Source organism: Conger conger, chromosome 10 (genome assembly GCF_963514075.1).
Source record: "Conger conger chromosome 10, fConCon1.1, whole genome shotgun sequence".
Classification (NCBI taxonomy): domain Eukaryota; kingdom Metazoa; phylum Chordata; class Actinopteri; order Anguilliformes; family Congridae; genus Conger; species Conger conger.
The window spans coordinates 47,397,269-47,420,089 of record NC_083769.1 but is presented as its reverse complement, the minus strand read 5'-3'; the positions used below and the strand labels follow the sequence as shown (position 1 = coordinate 47,420,089).

General features: G+C 42.1%; 4 protein-coding genes across 6 annotated transcripts in view; all 4 read right to left on the bottom strand.

Moving 5' to 3' along the window:
- Positions 1 to 8,364, bottom strand: part of pank4 (pantothenate kinase 4 (inactive)) — a 26,159-nt gene extending 17,795 nt beyond the window's left edge. The window contains exons 1-7 of one of the 3 annotated variants that reach the window (XM_061258319.1): positions 8,242 to 8,362; positions 6,698 to 6,780; positions 3,896 to 4,104; positions 2,847 to 3,030; positions 2,620 to 2,712; positions 1,620 to 1,773; positions 394 to 575 (exon numbers count right to left, since the gene is read on the bottom strand). In XM_061258319.1, coding sequence (XP_061114303.1) covers positions 394 to 575; positions 1,620 to 1,773; positions 2,620 to 2,712; positions 2,847 to 3,030; positions 3,896 to 4,104; positions 6,698 to 6,780; positions 8,242 to 8,353 — 1,017 coding nt within the window. In that variant the 5' untranslated portion in view covers positions 8,354 to 8,362. Of the gene's footprint in view, positions 1 to 393; positions 576 to 1,619; positions 1,774 to 2,619; positions 2,713 to 2,846; positions 3,031 to 3,895; positions 4,105 to 6,697; positions 6,781 to 8,241 lie in introns of all 3 variants that reach the window. The other 2 variants (XM_061258320.1, XM_061258321.1) reach the window with 2 other exon arrangements.
- Positions 8,365 to 12,317: 3,953 nt separating this feature from the next.
- Positions 12,318 to 12,941, bottom strand: LOC133139322 (transcription factor HES-5-like). The gene is made up of 2 exons (XM_061258777.1): positions 12,857 to 12,941; positions 12,318 to 12,734 (listed from the first exon to the last, which is right to left on the bottom strand). The coding sequence occupies exons 1-2, from the start codon at positions 12,908 to 12,910 to the stop codon at positions 12,318 to 12,320; spliced, it is 471 nt and encodes a 156-aa protein (XP_061114761.1). The 5' UTR covers positions 12,911 to 12,941.
- Positions 12,942 to 17,520: 4,579 nt separating this feature from the next.
- Positions 17,521 to 18,140, bottom strand: LOC133139310 (transcription factor HES-5-like). The gene is made up of 2 exons (XM_061258760.1): positions 18,078 to 18,140; positions 17,521 to 17,952 (listed from the first exon to the last, which is right to left on the bottom strand). Exons 1-2 carry the CDS (start codon positions 18,138 to 18,140, stop codon positions 17,521 to 17,523), a joined length of 495 nt encoding a protein of 164 aa, XP_061114744.1.
- A 3,827-nt stretch (positions 18,141 to 21,967) lies between these two features.
- LOC133139583 (transcription factor HES-5-like) lies at positions 21,968 to 22,560 on the bottom strand. The gene is made up of 2 exons (XM_061259156.1): positions 22,507 to 22,560; positions 21,968 to 22,384 (listed from the first exon to the last, which is right to left on the bottom strand). Exons 1-2 carry the CDS (start codon positions 22,558 to 22,560, stop codon positions 21,968 to 21,970), a joined length of 471 nt encoding a protein of 156 aa, XP_061115140.1.
- Between the last annotated feature and the right edge of the window lie 261 nt (positions 22,561 to 22,821).

Here is a 22,821-nt window from a genome sequence, read left to right as displayed (position 1 = left end):
GGCCCAGTGTGGCCACAATAACATCCGCACAGCCGTCGGGCCCTTGAGCAAGGCCCTTAATCACGCATTTCTCCAGGAGGGAGGGGGATTGGTCCCTGATTAGTCAGATCAACTGTAAAGTTGCTTTGGATAAAAGCGTCAGCCACATAACAAAATGAGTGTGATTGTAAAATGGCCGCAGACACGTCACCTAGGTGAAGAAGCTGATGCTGTAGGTGATGGTGCAGACGCGTTACCTTGGTAATGAGTGTTATTGAGTGAGTGTTATTGTAAAATGGCCGCAGGCGCGTTACCATGGTGATGAGTGTAATTGAGCGAGCGTTATTGTAAAATGGCCGCAGGCACGTTACCATGGTGATGAGTGTGACCGCGAAACGGCCGCCGACGCGTTACCTTGGTGAAGAAGTTGATGCTGTAGGTGATGGTGTGCATGGTGACCGGGTGTCCGCGGATGAAGAACCCCCCGAAGTAGACCCGGCTGAGGTTGTGCAGCCGCGCGTACAGGCAGGCCAGCTGGCCGATGTCGTTGCTGATCATGTGCAGGAGGCTCTTGGCCATGTCCTCTTTGGAGGACTCTGAGACCGGCAGGGGAACAAGACCGGGAGAGCGGGCGGGTTACAGCAGGAACTCTCCGGCTCTTTCCGCTAACCGTAGCTGCTTAGCGCAGCTTGGTCGGTGCCTTGGCACGGCAGCCGATCGCCGTTGGTGTGCGAGTGTGCGTATGAATGGGTGAATGAGAAGCATCAATTGTGTGTGTGTGAGTGTGTGTGTGTGTATGAATGGGTGAATGAGAGGCATCCATTGCACAGCGCTTTGGATGAAGGCGCTATATAAATGCCAACCATTTACCATTTTCCGATTCAACAGTCCTTTCAACATATGGGAGACAGCCTGTGGCCTAGTGGCTAAGGGGCTGGACTACGACATGGAAAGTTGGAGGTACAAGTGGTGGTACAGAGTAGCCACAGTAAGATCAGTGCTGCTGTGGGCCCTTGAACAAGGCCCTTAACCCCACATTGCTCCAGGGGTGATTGGCCCCTGCTTAGTCTAATCAACTGTCGCATTGGAATAAAAGCGTCAGATAAATAACTAATGTAATGGAACACAGCAAGTGCATTTTATCCCACAGTCAAACCATAATACAAGGAATGAGTAAAAAGGGGCAATCATTGCCTTGGAGGTGCACCTGAATGACATGGATCTCAGGTGCACCACAAGGACACAAGTGTAGCATAATGCCTGGGCACACCGAGCTTGCAGTCAAAAGACTGTAGCTACACGAAAACCTGTTTCTTTGGCAAACCAAGATAACAGCCCTAAAGCAGTCATAAATAATTCTGAAGGTGAAACTCCAACTGTGGCCATTTTCACAGGTTCAAATATTTGTGGGGAGCTCCGACTCGTGCAAAAAGCATAGTAAATCATAGGTGCACCTTGTCTAGTCTGTACGTCGCTCTGGATAAGAGCGTCTGCCAAAAAGCCAATAATGTAATGTAACATAAAACTGGATTAGGATTCTCCCGCATGGTCAGCCTGTTTCCCCAGCGACAGAGTGAGAACAAAGTAAAATAAAAGAATCTATTAAACGCTGGATATAACTGCAGGTCTGTGGTCCTCACCGTTGTCTGCCGTGGCGGACTTCCCGAAGCTGCTGGCGATGAGGTCCCCCGTCAGACCCAGGGAGGCGTAAGAGCCGCCGTAGATGTCTTTGACCAGCATGTCCACGCTGGTGTGCTGCCCCCTGGAGGCCAGCTGGAGGAGTTCATCAAACCTCTGCAACAGAGGAAAGCGTGGGTTGCTATTCACTGCGTAGTCTGTAGATCAACACATACTCAGCCACTGCCCTATGACAACAGAGATTACACTGTCATTCATGTTTGCAGTAATTAAATCTAGTGATAGCAGTCATAGTCATTTGCAGTTCGCAGTATCACAAAACAGGATATTATTCAGATTACTTCAACATATAAATCAAACAAGTCAAATAAAGATAACAGTTATGTGTAATAACTGAATTACTGAGATACATTTTTGGTAGTTAATATGAGAGTAATATTTCCAAAACATTATGAAATGTAATTATGATGATCAAATAGACAGGCCTGAACAGTTTAGTTCCCACATGAACACGGTCAGCATTTTAAATGTTGTCCTGAGCATAGCCGCACGCATGGTATCCTAAATATCCACAGTGTTTACACAGAAACTGCCATGTCAGGACTAAAATCATCAGCCATTAACCATCTCCCTGTAATGGAGGTTAGCTTACCCTCATAAAATATTAAATCATAAAAAATGGCAAGGCAGTGGAAAAGGAAAAGGCAAAGGTTGTAGGCAAATTATATGCACTTTGCACATTGTTGTACGTCGCTCTGGATAAGAGCGTCTGCTAAATGCCACGTAATGTAATGTAATATATAGCCATTTATCAAGTGAATTTCGTGAGGAAATCATCTATAAAAAAAAACATATCTTTTTAAAATAGCAATTCAGTTATTTAAATAAATGAAGTTATTGCTCAATTCACAGTTTATGGTCCTTCTGTTTTTCAATGCATAGAGATGAGCAACAACGTAACGTACTGAAACGTGTAGGGGCTGAACAGACGGATAAACTCACTTTGGTTTGGGTGAGCAGAGCTCCCAGCCCCCAGAACGTTCCGCCTCCTATCGAGCTTCCGCCGATCCGTTCAAATTTGTCCTCCGATTCAACCTACATTTCCAAAAAATAAAATAACATATATATATATTATTTAAATCGAACCGTTCGTAGCACGGCTCACAGAAAGCTCAGCCCCCTGGAACACCCGATGACGACCCAGCGTTCCGCCCCCAGGCGGACCTGACCTTGACGATGGACACCCCGGAGCCGATGTTGACGAGCAGGTAGGGGAAGATGTCGGGGTGCGTGTTCTGGAAGCGGTACTCGGAGTCGGCGTGCCGCACGTAGACGAAGGCCTCGTGCGGGATGTTCCGCAGCACGAAGTTGCAGCCCTTGATCAGGCACGTCATCTCGTCCTCCTTGTCCACTCTGCCGGGGGACGAACGAGAGGGGGAAAAGGTCCGTCAATCATGACGCAAGTCTGGCCGCCAGCGGGCTGGCCTGTCGATCATCGTGCACGTCAGCCATCTCGGTATACCGCTCTCGTCACCTAATTTTATTTATAACACGCTTAATCGAGCTTTCTATGGATAACATTGCATGACTCAGCAACAAACAAAGTTGGTTGAAAACAGAACTTAATGGCTTTCTTGAGAATTTCTTTATTTTTATAAGTAATTGATACTTATGTATGACATCATACATTACAACAATATAGACCCTGGGCCTTATTTATATTTTTATATATATAATTCAATTCAAATAAACATTCCAAAGGCCACGCCTTTATATTACAAATGGATGCGACTTAGGTCAAACGCTGCCAGCTCGCTGCTTAGCTGGGATAAAAAAAAATTTAATGGAAAGAACAAATGTTACATTGATTCAAGTGCATTAGAACAGCCAAATGATTGCCAACTTTTGTTCTCTCGGCTGGCAGCCATTTTTGTTTGCCACGCACTACCTTTTCAAACTGCTAGCTAACATTAACTAATGTCCCTACCGAACAGAAAACAAAGTTTGAATAGGTTGGCGAACATTCCCAAACATTCACAAACGTACGCCAACGTTCAATAATGTATGCTAATGCTCGCTAACGTACGCTAACGTTTGCTAACATACGCTAAGGTACGCTAACATACGCTAACATTTGCCAACATACGCTAGCGCTCGCTAACATACTCTAGCGCTCGCTAACATACACTAGCGCTTGCTAACATACACTAGCGCTTGCTAACATACACTAGCGCTTGCTAACGTTCGCCATCCTGAAAGCAGGTCCGGTGTCACTCACTTGAGCTTCAGCTTCTTCTCGATCAGGTCCTTGAACTTGTGCGCGCCGCCGCCTGTGGCCTTGATCACCTTGGTTTCCGTGTTGACCAGGTGGTCCTTGATGAAGTCCAGGCAGGTCTCGATGTAGGCGTTCTCGAACTTGATAAAGTGGAGTCGGGCGATGATCTCCTCCTGGACCGAGATCTCGTACAGAGGGTCGTCCTCCGTTTCCTAGCGACAGAGAAGGAGAGCCGACACACTCTCAGCCATGGCGGTGCGTGTACAGAAGGTGGCCCTGTGCTTCACTAAATTACGTGCCTGGTGTAAATTACTGAAATAACAAAATTATCTGGTGCGAGTCTGGTATTGTCAAATGGCATTTCTACAGTCATTTTACTCATGCATGACCTGGTTGAACATTTTTACGTGAAAGAAAAACTGAAACGGAATTAATAGACAAGTGAAACTTAATATATGAAGGGTGGGTAGTCTACTTGACTACATGAGGATGTGTGCCACTGTGTGAAAAGGATATCGATCGGAGAGGAACAGAACATTGACAGACATTTGATCTACATACAGGCCCCACTGGTGAAAATCTAAATTAAAATCGTTTTCCAGCAAACGGATGGAAAACTGTTGCTCCAACGTCTATATTCCAGCTTGCCTTTAATGAGTTCAGCCACAGAGAAATGCTCGCAGCCAGTCAAGCCCGCTAATGTCCAATACAATGTAGCCTAGGTGGGTGGGCCTATCACAGGAGAGCGCAGTCGGTCACATGATCACATGGTGGGGAAAAAAACGGCTATCCCAGGAAAGAGATAATCCCGGGGGGATCAGGCCTGAAATAACAGCACAGAGCACAGTGGCTGTCCTAGCTAAGCCTCTCCTCTCTGTCTGCCTGTCGCCTCTCAGCCTGCCACTTAAGAGGTCAATTCAGCCGGGCTAAAGGGCTTAGTAACCGAGAGGGGGGGGGGGAGACGGTGGGGCATTTTCTATGAACCAACAAATCTGGTCAATGAGGACATTACATTACATTAATGGCCATTTGGCCAACGGGCTTACCCAGAGCGAGGTACAACAAAGTGCAAAGTGCATACCCATCACCAGAGTGCGCTGATAGAGCCTGGAGGGAAGTATAGCGTCAAGAGCTAAGAGTTAAGGAAAGATAAGATAAGGACTAGGGCCCTCGGACATTTCGCATTTTATGTGCTTTGCAGGCAGATGGCATCGATTTTTTTCGATGCAAATTACAATAACGCATGGACCTACTCAACTGCTACTGGAAGCTGAGCGAGAAACAGGCAGAGATTCTGTTGTTGCATCTTCCTGTATTTTTTGTGGAAGAAAGACGAAGTAACGATAGGACAGACATACTAGAAACCAGAGCAGAGCTCAACCAATCAGAGAGTAGCTTGGTAATAAAAAGAAGAACAATGCTGATGGGGATTGGTGGAAACGTTGTGGCTACCCGAGCATTCAGGGCTTTGATAGTATCCACCAATCGCTACTGACATTGTAACCAACCAACATGATTGGTGGACACTGCTGTCCTAACACTATTTTATTACCCCCGTATTGTTTTTTTTGTTGTCCTCTGAGCATTTGACAGACAGCCCAAGGCTGCAAGTTAGCTTCCTGTCAATGTTCTGTAACCACAAAGTGCCTACTGCTGCAAAACCACCACAACACCTGCAAAACAACCTGCTCTGAATGCGATCCTTGCTCCCTTGTTCTCGGTCATATGCAATCCTTGCGAATGTAATCCTTGAACCCTTGTTATCGGAATGCACTAAAATGACTGCTCTGGAATAAGACACTTCCACAAAAAAATTCATCTACACCAAATGAACCTTAAACAGGCCCTTTTTTTAATGTAAAAGTGGTGGCACATTAAATATTACCTGACATCTCATGAGATCGGTAAAAATGACAGGCTTTCTACCAGGTCGTAGTACTAAATTATATAGATAGAGGTGACCTCTGAGAAAGGCCGTTTCTACACTGGACAGAATTAGGCCCCCGAACATGAAGCTATTATGAACTGAAAACAATCCAGCTGGTTTCCTTTCATTGTGCAAACTTCACTCATGAGACCAACTCCCATGACTGATTAAATGGTTTTCCTCTAGCGTCTAGCCCAGTGGTTCTTAACCTGGGTTCGATAAAAGCATAGGTATATATTTTATTTTCCAATAAAATATATACCTATGTTTTGAAGAAATCATATTTTATTTTTCCAATTACGAAGGGTTCGGTGAATGCACTGATGAAGCTTCCAGGGTTCAGTACCTCCAATAAGGTTAAGAATCACTGCTCTAGCCTAGACAGTCAAATGCAGGTCCACAAGGTTTTGCGTTTGGCCTTGTGGTTTCCCTACTATCTGCACTAAAGCAGGGGGAGATTAGCTGGAGCATTAATTTGCAAGTTTCCACAGCTAAGCAGATAAGAAGCAAGTTCATATACCAATTGCTCTGCCAAATACTGCCACGATGATGTGTGTCTGGCCATTCCAGATTAGAAAGAATGTCGTCAAAATTAGAAGTAGGGGCAAGTAAATTAGGTCAAGCGCTACCCAATATTTATAGGTTCAAAGCAGCATGCTGTGGTCGAGAAAAGTGATGTTGGTCTACGTAAATTTAGTATTAGCAAACATAAAACATCAAAGTCTAAGGTGCACATTTATGTTCCTGTTGTGCATCGTTGATTTACACTCAAACATCAATGTTTCATCACTCAATCACTGGATTGAACAGTTTATGTAACAGCAAGCAATATTGTCACCCTCGGAACTGAACTAAAGGCAAAATCCAGAATGTCCTACCTTTACGGAGTGGTCAAATGACCGGACTTTGGCTACTTTGTGCTGAACAGTAGAATAATAGGCAAGCTTTGTTAAAGAACCTCCTGTCAAAAAAAGGAGAGATAAAAAAATAAAATAAAAAGTCAGCAGGCTAAATCATGACTTCACCAGATGCAATGCTGCATAAACAGAAAATGGCAAGTGAAAGAAAAGGCTACTTAATTTAAAACTCTCAGTTGGACGTTCTGCGGTACAGTGCTGTGGGTTTCAGTGAGAACAAATTTAAAAATAAGCAGGGGTTTGTTCGCAGATATTTTTAGTCTCCTTTTTATTTATTATTCCCTTCCAGTAATATTGGACTCAAACCTCTTACAACAATATATCTACCACCTCACAAAAAAATTAAATTGACCGGACTTATATAGTCAAGAGATCAATTATTATTATTAGCAGCAGCAGCAGCAGTGGTGGTGATAGTAGTAGTAGTAGCATAGCTGAACCCATAAATATTATTAGTTTTGCTAAGCTACCGAGCTAACTAAGCAGTTTTAAAATAGACACAGGTGAACTTTGCATGGACTGTCAGCTGCTGTAACTTTAATCGTGAAGTTCTCTCCTGTGAGGAATAGTAGCAAAGCCAATGACAATGTGACGTGTGACGAGCGTGTAAACTTGTCTTTTCTGCAACATTGTAAATATAAGTTATGTTTGCTAGGTTGCCAACTTGTTAAAGACAGCTAGGGGTGCTACTAAAATCGGAATTACCCAATGTTACATGTTGTCGGACATTAGCTAGCTAGCAGTTTGCGTAAAAGGTTTTGTAGCATAATGTCACCTGGACCGTTTCATAACGTTACACGAATTATACGCGTAAACGTCGGGAGTCAGTTTGCGAAGGGCTTTCCTAGCCAAGGACAGCGACATATTAAATAATTTCCATGTCAGTCAAGTTAGCAAGATAGATTGTTAGCTAGGTACTTAATGTTAGCTCTAATAAAACAAAAACGACACTGACACCTGACACAAGTAGATAACGCAAATAGGCAGAAGCTAGCGTGCAAAGCACACCCATGCAACAAGCTATGTAATAACAGCAATGTCGTTAGCCTGCGAACAAGCTGGAATAATGCACACGTGTTTTACCTCTGCTCTATCGTGCAGAATCAAATCTATCTTGCCAGAACATTTAGCCAACTTTGCTTAACGTTACACAAGCTAGCTAGCTAGCTAGGTGCTATTTGCAGCTGCGTGGGACAAAAAAATGCAAAGTATTTTATAATACTGCAGAGCAAATACGCTTGCAAATATGCTTGGGTGTGCAGGGCGAAACCAACTCGTGAAACTAAACAAAGTGCCATGTTTGCGATGACAAGCTTGCGATCTTAACATCGTTAGTGCTAGCTAACTTAGTCTAGTTCTCTCATACATATCTGGTTAGCTAGCAAACATCAGCTAACCTAGACTAGCTTTTCCTCTGGATGACCCAACAATTCCAATACAATTATGAAAACACATATCATAAAACATGAAATAAAAAACGAATACTGGTACTTATGTGTTTGTACCTATATCTATTGCGAACCTCTTGGCATTCTCCAAGTTTCGAAATATCTCATCAGGTGGGAGGGTAATGCTTTTATCCATGCTGTCCCTGCCAATTCGCTCACAACCCGCCATCTTGAATAAACTCACTGCCTGTTGGCGAGTTGAACTCGTAAGTTGAAGTAGTAACCACACGGAACGTATTGACGTATTTTTTAACGTAATGACGTTTATTTTGTTTTGTTTTTTCCTTCTTGAACAGCTGTGCAGAAGAGCAGACATACTGTAAAGATAAATTCATACCGAACTTTTCTAAATGAAAATACTAATCATAACATTACAATTAACTAAAAAATAAAAATAAATAGTCAATAAATAAATAAGCGTTTCCCTGCATTCCTGGCCTTCATGTGTTCCAACGAGTGAACAAAGTTGAGTAGTTACTTTTGAAAATTAAAAAGCTTGGATAATTTAACAAGAACTGAACAATGTATTTTTCTTCCATTATCAAACCTTTTCAAAGCAGGAATCTGCATTTACGTTTATGTTATGTCTAGAAATCCTGGCATCCAGCAGCCATCTTTTCAATTTTGTGCTCAGAGGATTAAAAAGCAATACACAAATCAGTAATTTGAATTTATTCAAAGCGGCTCCAAAATAAAAAATGAAAAAAACAAGCCATGTTTTCTTTTACTTAAACTAACTGAAGCTGGGTAACTAACGCCAAGTAATCAATAAATTATAATCTGGTTCCATAAATGTGAAATTGTATTTATAGTTCCCCTATACTACAGGATCCAAGGTGAGGTTCTCTCCAAGATTTTGTCAGTTGTTCTTACTCACAAGATGGCTTTATATAAAATATATAAAGTAAACGTAAACCATGTAATTCCGCATTTTGCACATTCAGTTGTCATATTGCTCACTGGCTGTAGGTCTGTGGTCTCAGCAGCTTCTGTCCCTGTTGGGCTCTGAGAGAGAGTTTTCTTCTGTTTCCCACACTCCCTCCATTCACTGCACTCAATGGAGCACAAAAGACGTGTGTCTTATTACACATCACAGTCGTTGTGGGGCTGGGTCCCTCATTGTGTGGGCCGAAGGTCTTATGGCTGGCCCAGCACAAAAGCACCAACTGGCCTGAGACATTTCAGCCCAACAGCTGCAGTGTTACAGGTGAGGCACTGGATTTTATACCTGCTGTGTGTCAATGTTATTTGTGGAAACAATAAATTAGTAAATTTAAGTTTCCCATTTACAGACACCAGTGGGTTTCAAGTTTTCAAATTAAAATGAATGCAGTTTCAGCAAAACAATTGTGTACTTACTTTCAAAATACACTCAGTGAGCACTTTAGGTGAGCACTTTATGAAGTAGACCTGTCCACAAGCTTGTAATGCAAATATTTAATCAGCCAATCATGTGGCAGCATGCATAAAAGCATGCAGACATGGTCGAGAAGGTTCAGCTGTTTTTCAGACCAAATGTCAGAATGGGGAAGAAATCTAAGTGATCTGAGTGACTTTGACCATGGAATGCTTGTGGGTGCCAGACAGGGAGGTTTGAATATGTCAGAAACCGCTGATCTCCTGGGATATTCACACACAACAGTCTCTAGAGTTTGCAGAGAATGGTCCAAAAACATCCAGTAAGCAGCAGGTCTGCAGGCAAGAACACATTTTTAATGAGACAGGTCAGAGGAGAAGGGCCAGACTGGTCAAAGCTGACAGGAAGGTGACAGTAGCACAAATAACCACAGATTAGAGCAGTGGTATGCAGAAAATAATTTCTATTTAACACTGTGGCTAACTGCCATGCACTTTTCAGATGTCCTAATTTTCCTAGAATATTAATGTTTGTAATCTCATAGAAATTATCTGCACATGTGTCTTTTCCTAAATGTTTAACCTTCATTGTGCTGAGTAGCACCTGCACTTCTGTTTCATTGAGTTTGTGTATGAATAAATGAGGCAAAGAAGCAAGAGATACATTTTGCATTTAATTTATTCAGTCATAGAAATCACTCTTAGAGTGAAACTGCCAGTTTGAAGACATCTTCAAGACACAAGGTAGCTCACAGTGGAGCTGTACATTTTACAATCATCTTTATAAAAGACAAGAGTGGAAAGTGTCAACACTTATTAACAATATTCACTCAGTAATGAGTATTCATTTTTAGAGCAGTTTTAAAATCCTAAAACATTAATTCAGCAAAATGTCCTCAATGAAGAGATTAACAGGCATCGATGCCAGTACTCAATTTCCAGATGTGGAATAATTATCCTCCAGAAAGCATGTATAAGCTACAACATCAAATTTTACGTTCATAAAAGATCTTTTTTCACATGCAATAGAACGCATTCTTAGAGACACAATAGCCTTCAAATGCCTTTAGAGAAGCAGTGTAACTCAGATGCAATCAAAATCAATATTCTAAGGCAACACCAAGTTTGGGAAAAGGGTTCATCTAATTCAAAGATGAAGTCTCAGCAAATGACAAAATATTTATAATCATCAGTAAAGAATGATGAAAACAAGGAAGTATTCTAGTAAACAAAGATTTCTCATATGACAAGAAATAGTTAAAATATTTACATTTCACCAAATATTGGAAAGATTCATGAAGACTTTTCACACTTTCTCTTTCTGAAAGCAGAGCATTATAACTCCTGCACATGCAGGAGAGGAAGAACACTTCCTACATCCTGAGAATCGCTGTCCATGTCCTTGTACAACAGACATGTTGAATTCTGTTGGTGTGATTGTGAGGCAGTCTGCAGGACTCTACCAGGGCCTCCAGAGGGCGCTGCTGGCTGCAGTCTCCTCTTTGCTGCTGCTGTTGTGGGCTGGAGAGCTCAGCTGAGGCAGTGCAAACTCAATCTTGCTCTTGTCAGAGGAAGGCTGCAGCTTTTGGAAATGGCTTAGCAGTCTTCTCTGGGACGATGTCTTCACTTCATAGCGGGACAGGAAGCTGACAATCTCTTGTGCACACCTGGAGTAGCCCTCACTGACTCATTTTAATTTGATTGTATGTACTTGGCCATTGTACTTGAGGATTCAGGCACACACTTGTGATGCTACAGTCAGACACACTCGGGATGTGATACACCTGAAGCAAATACATTTAAGCAGAATAGGATCAGATGATATAGCAGCAAATATTATTATTATTTCTGTCCAATGTTGATGCTCTACCTATTAATAAGGCTGAACTGTTGTTATGCTGATTGACACCTTCATTACTTTTTTGTTGAGTTTCTGTCGTAAATGATGCAAAGAACCAATTGATACATTTTCACTGAATTTATTCATTCATAATAATCACTCTTAGAGTGAAACACATCACTGTCAGTTTGAAGACATCTTCAAGACACAAGGTAGCCCACGGTGGAGCTGTACATTTTACAATCATCTTTATAAAAGACAAGAGAGGCTGTAAAGTTTCAACACTTCAACAATTTTCACTCAGTAATGAGTATTCATTTAGAGCGTAGTTTCTAGAAAAAAATTATATCATAACATTCTAGAACAATATAGCAAAACTTTCTTCACAGAAATCTTATCAGGAATTTATACAAACTCCAGATGTGGAATTCATATGTAACATAAAGAATTTCTTATGCTACAGGATCAAATTTTGCCTTCATAGAAGGTATTTTTTGTACATGCAGTAAAACACGTACATAGATACACAATCGCCTCTATAACTTCACAGAGGCATTTTTCTCCAGATGCAAATAACATCAACACTTAAAGATGATACCCAGTTTGGGTAAAGAGTGCATCTCATTCACATATGGAGTCTCAACACAAGACACAATATTGTTCAGTCATCATTAAATGACCGTAGAAACAAGGACATTTTCCATGAAAGGAACATTTCTTCTTTGACAAGAAATAGTTAAGATATTTAATTTAACCAAATATTGGCAAGAGTCCTGAAGACTTTTCAGGCTTTCTCTTAGTGAAAGCAGAGCATTAAACCTCCTGCACATGCAGAAGAGGAAGAACACTTCCTACATCCTGAGAATCGCTGTCCATGTCCTTGTACAAGAGACATGTTGAATTCTGTTGGTGTGATTGTGAGGCAGTCTGCAGGACTCTACCAGGGCCTCCAGAGGGCGCTGCTGGCTGCAGTCTCCTCTTTGCTGCTGCTGTTGTGGGCTGGAGAGCTCAGCTGAGGTTTGCTCTTGTCAGAGGAAGGCTGCAGCTTTTGGAAATGGCTCAGCAGTCTTCTCTGGGACGATGTCTTCACTACATAGCGGGACAGGAAGCTGACGATCTCTTGCGCACACCTGGAGTAGCCCTCACTGACATCTGAAGAGCAGGATGTGCTGTTAGCTGACTGGTGCTGGTGCTGCCGTCTCAGGAAGCAAACTGTCATCTCCAGGATGTCAGCTTTCTCCTGCTTGGAGCTGGAGTCCTGGCTGTGGAACTCTGGGCCCAGGAGAGACTTGAGCTGCTCGATGCTGCTGTTGATTCGATCTCTGCGCATCTTTTCCACCACCGGCTTTCTCAGCTGTTAGCACACAAAGAGAGAAAACAGGTTAGTGGAGAGCTCTAGATGCACAACAACAGTGAATCAAATGGCTTTAATCCCACACACAGATGTTTGATAAACACACTGATCCTGATACTCACTTTATGAGACATCTTGAGGCTGCTGTAGTCAGTGCTGAAGGAGCAGGGTGCCATTCTGGTTGGAGTGAGGAGCTGGTTTCTCTGTGGGAGCTGCTGGAGTGTGATGTGACTGAGGGACTCCTGGCTCCTATTTATAGGAGCTGATTTGCATTACAAAGCCATGGGCCCAGAGCTGGGTTAGGTTTCCCACACTCTGAGGCCTGTGGGCGCGTCCTGCCACACAATGGGGGAAACATCAATAATTTCATGGGTAACTGGCTGCATGCTGTTCCACGGGGGACGGTCCTCCACCTATCAGCAACACTGAGCAATAAACCACACCAACCCGCCAGAGACCTTTATTACCTGGGAATATCCCAGCCACAGTCAGCTTCTGCAGATGGGGAGGGGATGAGACAGTAGCCATTTCACATGGGGGTGAGAGACTACAGTTATATAGATAAGAAGTGTGTGTGTGTGTCTGTCTGTGTGTACACTCTCAGAAATAAGGTGACAGTGCAAGTACATTCAGGTTCTTCGAGGAACAAAATTCTCAAATGTACTCTGGAAGTACAGTCATGTTTTCTTAAGGTACAAATGAGGATGTTTCCCAAGCAATACATTAAAAAAAGTAATTACGTATTGCTGGCCAATTTCATGCATAGGGTACCGCCAACAGGGACAAGCATTTGTTGTCCCTTTTTAGGCACTTTTTGTCCCATTATTTCTGAGAGTGTATGTGTGTACATGTGCATATAGACAGTCATGTGAATGTCTACAACCCGACCCATCTCTCAATATTCAATGTAAAGACACACACACACCTACGTAGATGAGCCACAGATGTCCCTGCGGGAATGTCCATTAAACACAATTATCCAGCCTCTCTCTGTGGCACACTTCTATTGTCCTGTGATGAGAATATTGAGCAGTGAACGGGGGGCGAGTGTGGGAAACCAGCTCTGGAGCCGACTCACACATCCCCACTCAACAGACCTGACCCCCCACCCCCCACGACACAAGTCTTTGAAGATTTGCTTCTATCTTCCCAACCATAAAGCTCACATAGTGTTTTTAATTCTATGTACCAGCTGCAAAACACAGATAAAATGTTGATGGTACTGTTGCATTTTACAATAATAACAAACAGACGGTACTTTTGAATTTATCATTTATTATCCAAATATTTTTGGAGAAACAAGAGGTATACATATCCATCCATCCGTCTATCCATCCATCATCGACCCATCTCATTCTTGCAGGGTCACAGGAGCCTATCCCAGCATGCATTTGGAAAACGTCAGGAGTACAGGACAGGTTGCCAATCCATCACAGGATGTACACAAAGTTTACAGTACCTAACAATTTGTTGCATTTTAGGCACAATCATTGCACAATTGCTTTAGATCCCACAGTAATGTCAGATCTGTGTCACTAGGCCACAGTTCAATTGCATCACCATTAGGCCTATTTGGATGTACAGAAGAGGCCTATGTGATCATATGTAATGCTATGATTTTCTCAACTACCAGGACAACCTGTTGTCGGAACCGTACTGTCCTCTAGGGTCCTCTTCACACGTGTTCCTGTGTTCGATCTGCACTTCGTTGTACGTCGCTCGGGATAAGAGCGTCTGCTAAATGCTTTGTAATGTAATGTAATAATGTTGCGCTTTGAAAATACCCAGTAAAAGCCAAGACGCTGAGAAAGTGTGCCGGCTGAAATATTTTCTCCCGTAGCGATGGCGCCCACCTCGCAGAAGTTGCGTTAATAACAAGTGTTAGAATTAATCGGCATATTTTATTGCAGGAGAGGTGTCCTGACTAGGGCGCGCGGGGTGTTTTTGAATTCCGTCACAGGATAAAAAGCGCAAAAAGAGCAGCTGACTGTCAGGTGTGTGAGTCCCAGTGGCGAAGGGCTTTCCCACACACTCACCGGAGGGGAAGGGGGAAGCGTGTCCCATGAGATCGCGCGCTAATTACAGCGACGCGCTGTGGGAAGCGTTTGATCGCACCGCTCAGCAGCAGGTCGGCTTTGAGGGGGAGGTGTGTCGGCTTCAGGTCCAGCGCCCGTCACACATATAGCAGGCGGGCAAATACCACTGCTTTCTCCCCCTTCTACGACCAAACAACCACCGTCGGGGCACATGTCTGCGGCAGAATCGCTAATTGATGTTATCTCTGTTGTCGCAGGCGTCTATGCGAGTGTGGGAAAGGCCAAAGAGCTTGAGCTCCACGGGCCGAAATGCGCAAAGCGCGGTGTCAAGTTGCCTAATCTTTTTATTGTTTAGGATCGTTTTCATTCTGTATTCTCCAGTTATTTTTGCAAGCGTAAACATGCCAAATTGTAGGTCCTACAAGTTAGAAAATGCTGAATGCAAATGTAATGGCACGCGTTCACAAAATGCGTTAATTAATTCAGCGTTTCTTTAATCACTTCGTGCAAGTCTGTCCTAATTCTAATTAAAATTATAATTCGATATCCGAATTAGGATACCTATACATTTGCTTCTTGAGATCGAAAATGCTGTGTCAGGGTTCAAATTGAAATAACTTTATTCAGATAGACAATGCCTTTTTTTTCTTCGTAGAACTAAGCAGCCGAATGTGAAAATGTAAATGCTCTTTGGATGGACGATTTCATTTATTCTGTGGGTGCCTCTTCACGTTAATTCCAATGAGCCACGCGTGGTCGATTAGACGACGTTTTGGCACAACATATTCGCACACAAAGTAAATTAAACAGCAACGTGTAACCACGATTATGTTTACATCAACCAATTTACATTTTAAAGTAGGCCTGTATTTAAGCAGGTTTATGCTCCCTGATCCACGTGCCCACTTCATAGCAAAGCGGTTCCTGTGTTTTGCCTAACACCCAGCAACTTCCTTGATGGTGGCCTTAACACTTGGTGTGAAATATGTCGGTCCACGTGTCAAAATCCTGGCGTTTTACAAACTGCCGGGCATGCCACTTGGGAGGACAGCATCGGTCCTGGGAAAGGGCTTTATACCGTGTACGGAAGTTTAAATTGAATCAGATACAAGTTTCCCATAGAGAGACACCAGTCAGTTTCAAGGATTTTAATTGGAACCGAAAAAAATTATGTAGTTCCAGTAAAATAAATGCGTAATTATATCCCAAATGAATATTTTACACTTTGCCTAACTGCCATCCTGTTTCTTGGTTTCTTTATTTTTTTATTTTTTTATTTATTTAATTTCATAGTCTGATTTGAGTTATTTGAACATGTGTCTAAAATATTATTAGGAGAGTTTTAACACTTGAAAGTTATCTCAGTTGTGATGAAAAAAAAAAAGGCAAAATAACCTTTGAACAATCAGGGATTCATTAAAATTCCTGTCAATGTATAAAACTGTCTGTTTGTCTTTCTGTCTGTCAATGTGAGGACACAAAATTATGCTCATATCTGCATTACATGCAGCTATCACACTACACTGTAATCCAGATGTAATTGCTTTGCCATTGTAGTGCAGTGGTTAAAGTAAAAGACTGGGACACGCATGGTCGGTGGTTCTAATCCTGGTGTAGCCGCAAAAAGATCCGCACAGCCATTTGGCTCTTGAGCAAGGCCCTTAACTCTGCATTGTCTCCTTCGTAGTCTAATCAACTGTACGTCGCTCTGGATAAGAGCGTCTGCCAAATGCCAATAGTGTAATGTAATGTAATTGTATTTCATGAATCAGGCACACAATGTTAAAATAAACGTCAGACACACTCTGGGTGTGATGCAACTGAATCAATGAATGTCAGCAGAATAGGAACAGATTATATAGCAGTAAATGTCATTAATATTTCTGTTCAATGTTGATGCTCTTCCTGTTAATTCTTTGTTAACTCTGAAATAAATGATGATGCAAAGAACCAAGAGATACATTTTCACTGAATTTATTCATAATAATCACTCTTTGAGTGAAAAAAACATCACTGTCAGGTTGAAGACATCTTCAGGACACAAGATAGCTCACACTGCAGCTGAACATTTTACAATCATCTTTATAAAAGACAAGAGAGGGTGTAAAGTTTCAACACTTTAACAATTCTCACTCAGTAATGAGATCATTCATTTAGAGCATAGTTTTAACATCCTATGACAAATATAACAAGATTTCCTTAACAGGAATCATATCAGGAATTTATACCAGTACACAAATTCCAGATGTGGAATTCCTATTTAACATCAAGCAATTCTTATGCTACAACATCAAGATTTGCCTTCACAGAAGGTATTGCTTTCTTATGCAATACAACACATACATAGAAATACACAATCACCAATATGACTGCCTTCACAGAGGCATTTTTCTCCAGATGCAAATAACATCAACACTTAAATATGACACCCAGTTTGGCTAAAGAGTGCATGTCATTCACAGCAAAAGAAACAATTTTGTTTAGTCATCATTCAATAACTTTCAAAACATGGAACTGTTTTGGATATTTCTTATTTGACAAGAAATAGTTGAGATATTTACTTTTCACCAAATATTGGCAAGAGTCATGAAGACTTTTCAGGCTTTCTCTTAGTGAAAGCAGAGCATTAAACCTCCTGCACATGCAGAAGAGGAAGAACACTTCCTACATCCTGAGAATCGCTGTCCATGTCCTTGTACAACAGACATGTTGAATTCTGTTGGTGTGATTGTGAGGCAGTCTGCAGGACTCTACCAGGGCCTCCAGAGGGCGCTGCTGGCTGCAGTGTCCTCTTTGCTGCTGCTGTTGTGGGCTGGAGAGCTCAGCTGAGGCAGTGCAAACTTGATCTTGCTCTTGTCAGAGGAAGGCTGCAGCTTTTGGAAATGGCTCAGCAGTCTTCTCTGGGACGGTGTCTTCACTTCATAATGGAACAGGAAGCTGACGATCTCTTGCGCACACCTGGAGTAGCCCTCACTGACAGCTGAAGAGCAGGATGTGCTGTTAGCTGACTGTTGCCGGTGCTGCCGTCTCAGGAAGCAAACTGTCATCTCCAGGATGTCAGCTTTCTCCTGCTTGGAGCTGGAGTTCTGGCTGTGGAACTCTGGGCCCAGGAGAGACTTGAGCTGCTCGATGCTGCTGTTGATTCGATCTCTGCGCATCTTTTCCACCACTGGCTTTCTCAGCTGCAAGAGGAAAACAGGAATAATGTTAACAATCTCACTCTTGTATAAGACATTCATGACTGCATATTGACACAAACATTAGGCAATGTAAAGTGAGTTCATGAATGATAATGTCCTGTATTTACCTTGTGAGTCAGTCTCAGGTGCTCATTGGAGTAGCTGATTGCTGCAGTGACTGTAGGTGCCATGGTTGTATCTCGGTGTAGAGGCGGACTGAGATGTGCTGGACCCCTCTCTCCTATTTATAGTGTGTAATCTCCATATGAATGTGTGGGTCTGGGTGTGTTGGAGGTTCTCACAGTGTGCAGCCAATGGCAGAGCTGAGGAGGACAATGAGGAATGCAGAGCTGCCACATGCTGAATGAAGTGCTGACTGCAGGGGCACAATGAGCACGTCTCTGGGGAACAGGTGGAGGGGAGGGTGATGGAGAGAGACTCACAGAGCACTGTGTGAATCTGGGAAAGGGCTGACCCTGTAAAGAGAGCAGCTCTGCTGCCTGATGTTGGGATCAGAGACTGAGACACGCTCGTCCTTATAAAGTGCACGAGTGGGACTGACACATATAGAACCTCTCAACCTTACAGCATCACCATCAGGTTCTCCCACACAAGTTGACTGGCTCAGTTATACCTTTTATGCAGTGAAATATTATGCAGTAAAATTGATTTTTTATACTGTATTGTATGAGGTGAAATTCTGTAGGATTTCACTTGAGCATACACTATTAATCACATAGCTACTGAGAGTGGGATTTAAACCTGATTTGTTCACATTAAAGAGTAGCTTTCCTTTCATCTTCTGTGTACAGCCAAACATCAGCTGCTGGTGGGATTGAGGCTGTTAATGCTGCTGGAAGTGTGACTCTGCTCTCCTGAGCTTTCCCACACTCTGTCCATTGAGAAAAGTCTCACTGAACAATAGAAGTGTGCCACTTAAATGCTAATTCCTTTTCATGACCCGCACAGTATCCAACAAGCCCCCTGGGGTAAGGCTTGTTAGAGAAATATTCCTTCATAAAGAGGCAGATAAACACAAACATTTAGAGAGAATGCCCTCCATCTGTAAGTGTTGATCAGCACAAGACCTAAAGGAGAAAATAAACTGCCAGAGTTTCATTAAAGTTCCTAAGAGCTGTTTAATATAGTCAGAACTACTGGATAATGATGTGAAAGAAAGACCACTAATCTCAGTCACAACCTCTCTTTAATCTGTACTGTATTTTAGATTCAATTATTAATCTAGATTTCTTAAAAGATTTCCGTGATGAAATAATCTCTTCCCCAAAATGGCCTTCTTTTATGAAAATTAGTGATGCATTTTTTTTTTTGTGGTATCTTTGTCTTTATGTTTGACAGCATCCAAATGTCAGTTTGACAAGGTTTTAAATATGATAAAATAATTAATATATGCAAGCTGTACAGTATTTGCTGGTTCACACCACACTGATCCCAACAGTCTTTTTTTCTCAGAAACTGCAGGATCCAAGGTGAGCTGCCCTCTAAGAATGACTCCAGCGTTATTCCACAAAAGAAGATGGTTTTATATGAAATATAGAGTAGATGTGAGCCATGTAACTGGGCCATATTGCACACTCAGCACTCTGTGCTCACTGGCTGTAGGTCTGTGGTCTCAGCAGCTTCTGTCCCTGTTGGGCTCTGAGAGAGAGTTTTCCTCTGTTTCCCACACTCCCTCCATTCACTGCACTCAATGGAGCACAAAAGACGTGTGTCTTATTACACATCACAGTCGCTGTGGGGCTGGGTCCCTCATTGTGTGGGCAGAAGGTCTTACGGCTGGCCCAGCACAAAAGCACCAACTGGCCTGAGCCATTTCAGCCCAACAGCTGCAGTATTACAGGTGAGATAGATACACGGACACTGGATTTTATACCTGCTGTGTGTGAATGTTACTTTACAGACACAAGTTTCCCATTTAGAGACACTAGTCACTTTCTGGTTTTCAAATTGGGACAAAAAATGTATACACTTTTCAACACAAAACAAAAGTGTGCAATCACTTTCCAAATTAATCTGTTAATCTGTGGCTAACTGCAATTCATCAGATTTGAGTGGTTGAGACACCAGTTGGGCTTTAGTTTATGAATTGGAACTAAAAAAATAATTTTGTTTCTGTAAAATTAATGTTTAATTACTTTCCAAATATATATTTCACACTGTATCTTACTGCCATTCTGTTATTTTTGTTTGCTTAATTGTCCTGGAATATGCATTTGTGTCATCTGATTTGAATTAATTGCAGTTTCTTTTCATGAATATTCATGAATGAAGACTAAATTGTCAGTGTAAAATATCATCTTAGGTACAATATTATTAGGAATGGTTTCGCATATTAAAGTTATTTTACATGTTATAACAAAGTATACAATTCTCTATTCACATTTTGAATTTACTTAAATGATTTTGTCTCATACTGTCTATATCTCTGTCTGTCTGTATTCCTTTCTCAATCAATGTGAGAATGTAAAGAATACAGTGATATAATTATCACATCTAAAAATGATATTTCATTTTAATTTGATTGTATGTGCTTGGCCATTGTACTTGATGATTCAGGCACACACTTGTGACGCTACAGTCAGACACACTCGGGATGTGATACACCTGAAGCAAATACATTTAAGCAGAATAGGATCAGATGATATAGCAGTAAATATTATTATTATTTCTGTCCAATATTGATGCTCTACCTATTAATAAGGCTGAACTGTTGTTATGCTGATTGACACCTTCATTACTTTTTTGTTGAGTTTCTGTCGTAAATGATGCAAAGAACCAATTGATACATTTTCACAGAATTTATTCATTCATAATAATCACTCTTAGAGTGAAACACATCACTGTCAGTTTGAAGACATCTTCAAGACACAAGGTAGCCCACGGTGGAGCTGTACATTTTACAATCGTCTTCATAAAAGACAAGAGAGGCTGTAAAGTTTCAACACTTCAACAATTTTCACTCAGTAATGAGTATTCATTTAGAGCGTAGTTTCTAGAACAAAAATATATCATAACATTCTAGAACAATATAACAAAACTTTCTTCACAGAAATCTTATCAGGAATTTATACAAACTCCAGATGTGGAATTCATATGTAACATAAAGAATTTCTTATGCTACAGGATCAAATTTTGCCTTCATAGAAGGTATTTTTTGTACATGCAGTAAACACGTACATAGATACACAATCGCCTCTATAACTGTCCTTCACAGAGGCATTTTTCTCCAGATGCAAATAACATCAACACTTAAAGATGATACCCAGTTTGGGTAAAGAGTGCATCTCATTCACATATGGAGTCTCAACACAAGACACAATATTGTTCAGTCATCATTAAATGACCAGACATATGGAAGTTTTCTATTTGAATCTTGTTCGGCATGAAATAATTCTACATTTTTCACCAAATATTCCCATAAACTTTCTTCATGGGACTCTAACAGGCATTTATGCCTGTGCACAAACTCCAAATATGGAATTTTGATTTTACATGAAGCATTTGTCATGCTACAATGTGACATTTGACCTTCACAGAAGATTTTTTTTTTTCACATGCAGTAGTACAATGCATACCTCTAGACCAAACAGAATAGCCTGTATAATTGCCTATATGGATGAATGTTTCCCCCAATGCAATCAACATCAATAATAACATAATACCCAGTCTGGGTAAAGAGTTAATCTCATTCACATATGCAGTCTCAACAAAAGACACAATATTGTTCAGTCATCATCAAATAACTATAGAAACAAGGACATTTTCCATGAAAGGAACATTTCCTCTTTGACAAGAAATTGTTAAGATATTTTCACCAAATATTGGCAAGAGTCATGAAGTCTTTTCAGGCTTTCTCTTAGTGAAAGCAGAGCATTAAACCTCCTGCACATGCAGAAGAGGAAGAACACTTCCTACATCATGAGAATCGCTGTCCATGTCCTTGTACAAGAGACATGTTCAATTCTGTTGGTGTGATTGTGAGGCAGTCTGCAGGACTCTACCAGGGCCTCCAGAGGGCGCTGCTGGCTGCAGTCTCCTCTTTGCTGCTGCTGCTGTGGGCTGGAGAGCTCAGCTGAGGCTTGCTCTTGTCAGAGGAAGGCTGCAGCTTTTGGAAATGGCTCAGCAGTCTTCTCTGGGACGGTGTCTTCACTACATAGTGGGACAGGAAGCTGACGATCTCTTGCGCACACCTGGAGTAGCCCTCACTGACATCTGAAGAGCAGGATGTGCTGTTAGCTGACTGGTGCTGGTGCTGCCGTCTCAGGAAGCAAACTGTCATCTCCAGGATGTCAGCTTTCTCTTGCTTGGAGCTGGAGTTCTGGCTGTGGAACTCTGGGCCCAGGAGAGACTTGAGCTGCTCGATGCTGCTGTTGATTCGATCTCTGCGCATCTTTTCCACCACCGGCTTTCTCAGCTGTTAGCACACAAAGAGAGAAAACAGGTTAGTGGAGAGCTCTAGATGCACAACACCAGTGAATCAAATGGCTTTAATCCCACACACAGATGTTTGATAAACGCACTGATCCTGATACTCACTTTATGAGACATCTTGAGGCTGCTGTAGTCAGTGCTGAAGGAGCAGGGTGCCATTCTGGTTGGAGTGAGGAGCTGGTTTCTCTGTGGGAGCTGCTGGAGTGTGATGTGACTGAGGGACTCCTGGCTCCTATTTATAGGAGCTGATTTGCATTACAAAGCCATGGGCCCAGAGCTGGGTTAGGTTTCCCACACTCTGAGGCCTGTGGGCGCGTCCTGCCACACAATGGGGGAAACATCAATAATTTCATGGGTAACTGGCTGCATGCTGTTCCACGGGGGACGGTCCTCCACCTATCAGCAACACTGAGCAATAAA

Coding starts and splice junctions, on each gene's coding strand:
- LOC133139322 (XM_061258777.1), bottom strand. CDS start 12,910: ATGGCACCCTGCTCCTTCAGCACTGACTACAGCAGCCTCAAGATGTCT. Junction 12,735..12,856: donor GCCTCAAGATGTCTCATAAA/GTGAGTATCAGG, acceptor GTGTGCTAACAG/CTGAGAAAGCCGGTGGTGGA.
- LOC133139310 (XM_061258760.1), bottom strand. CDS start 18,140: ATGGCACCTACAGTCACTGCAGCAATCAGCTACTCCAATGAGCACCTG. Junction 17,953..18,077: donor ACCTGAGACTGACTCACAAG/GTAAATACAGGA, acceptor TTCCTCTTGCAG/CTGAGAAAGCCAGTGGTGGA.
- LOC133139583 (XM_061259156.1), bottom strand. CDS start 22,560: ATGGCACCCTGCTCCTTCAGCACTGACTACAGCAGCCTCAAGATGTCT. Junction 22,385..22,506: donor GCCTCAAGATGTCTCATAAA/GTGAGTATCAGG, acceptor GTGTGCTAACAG/CTGAGAAAGCCGGTGGTGGA.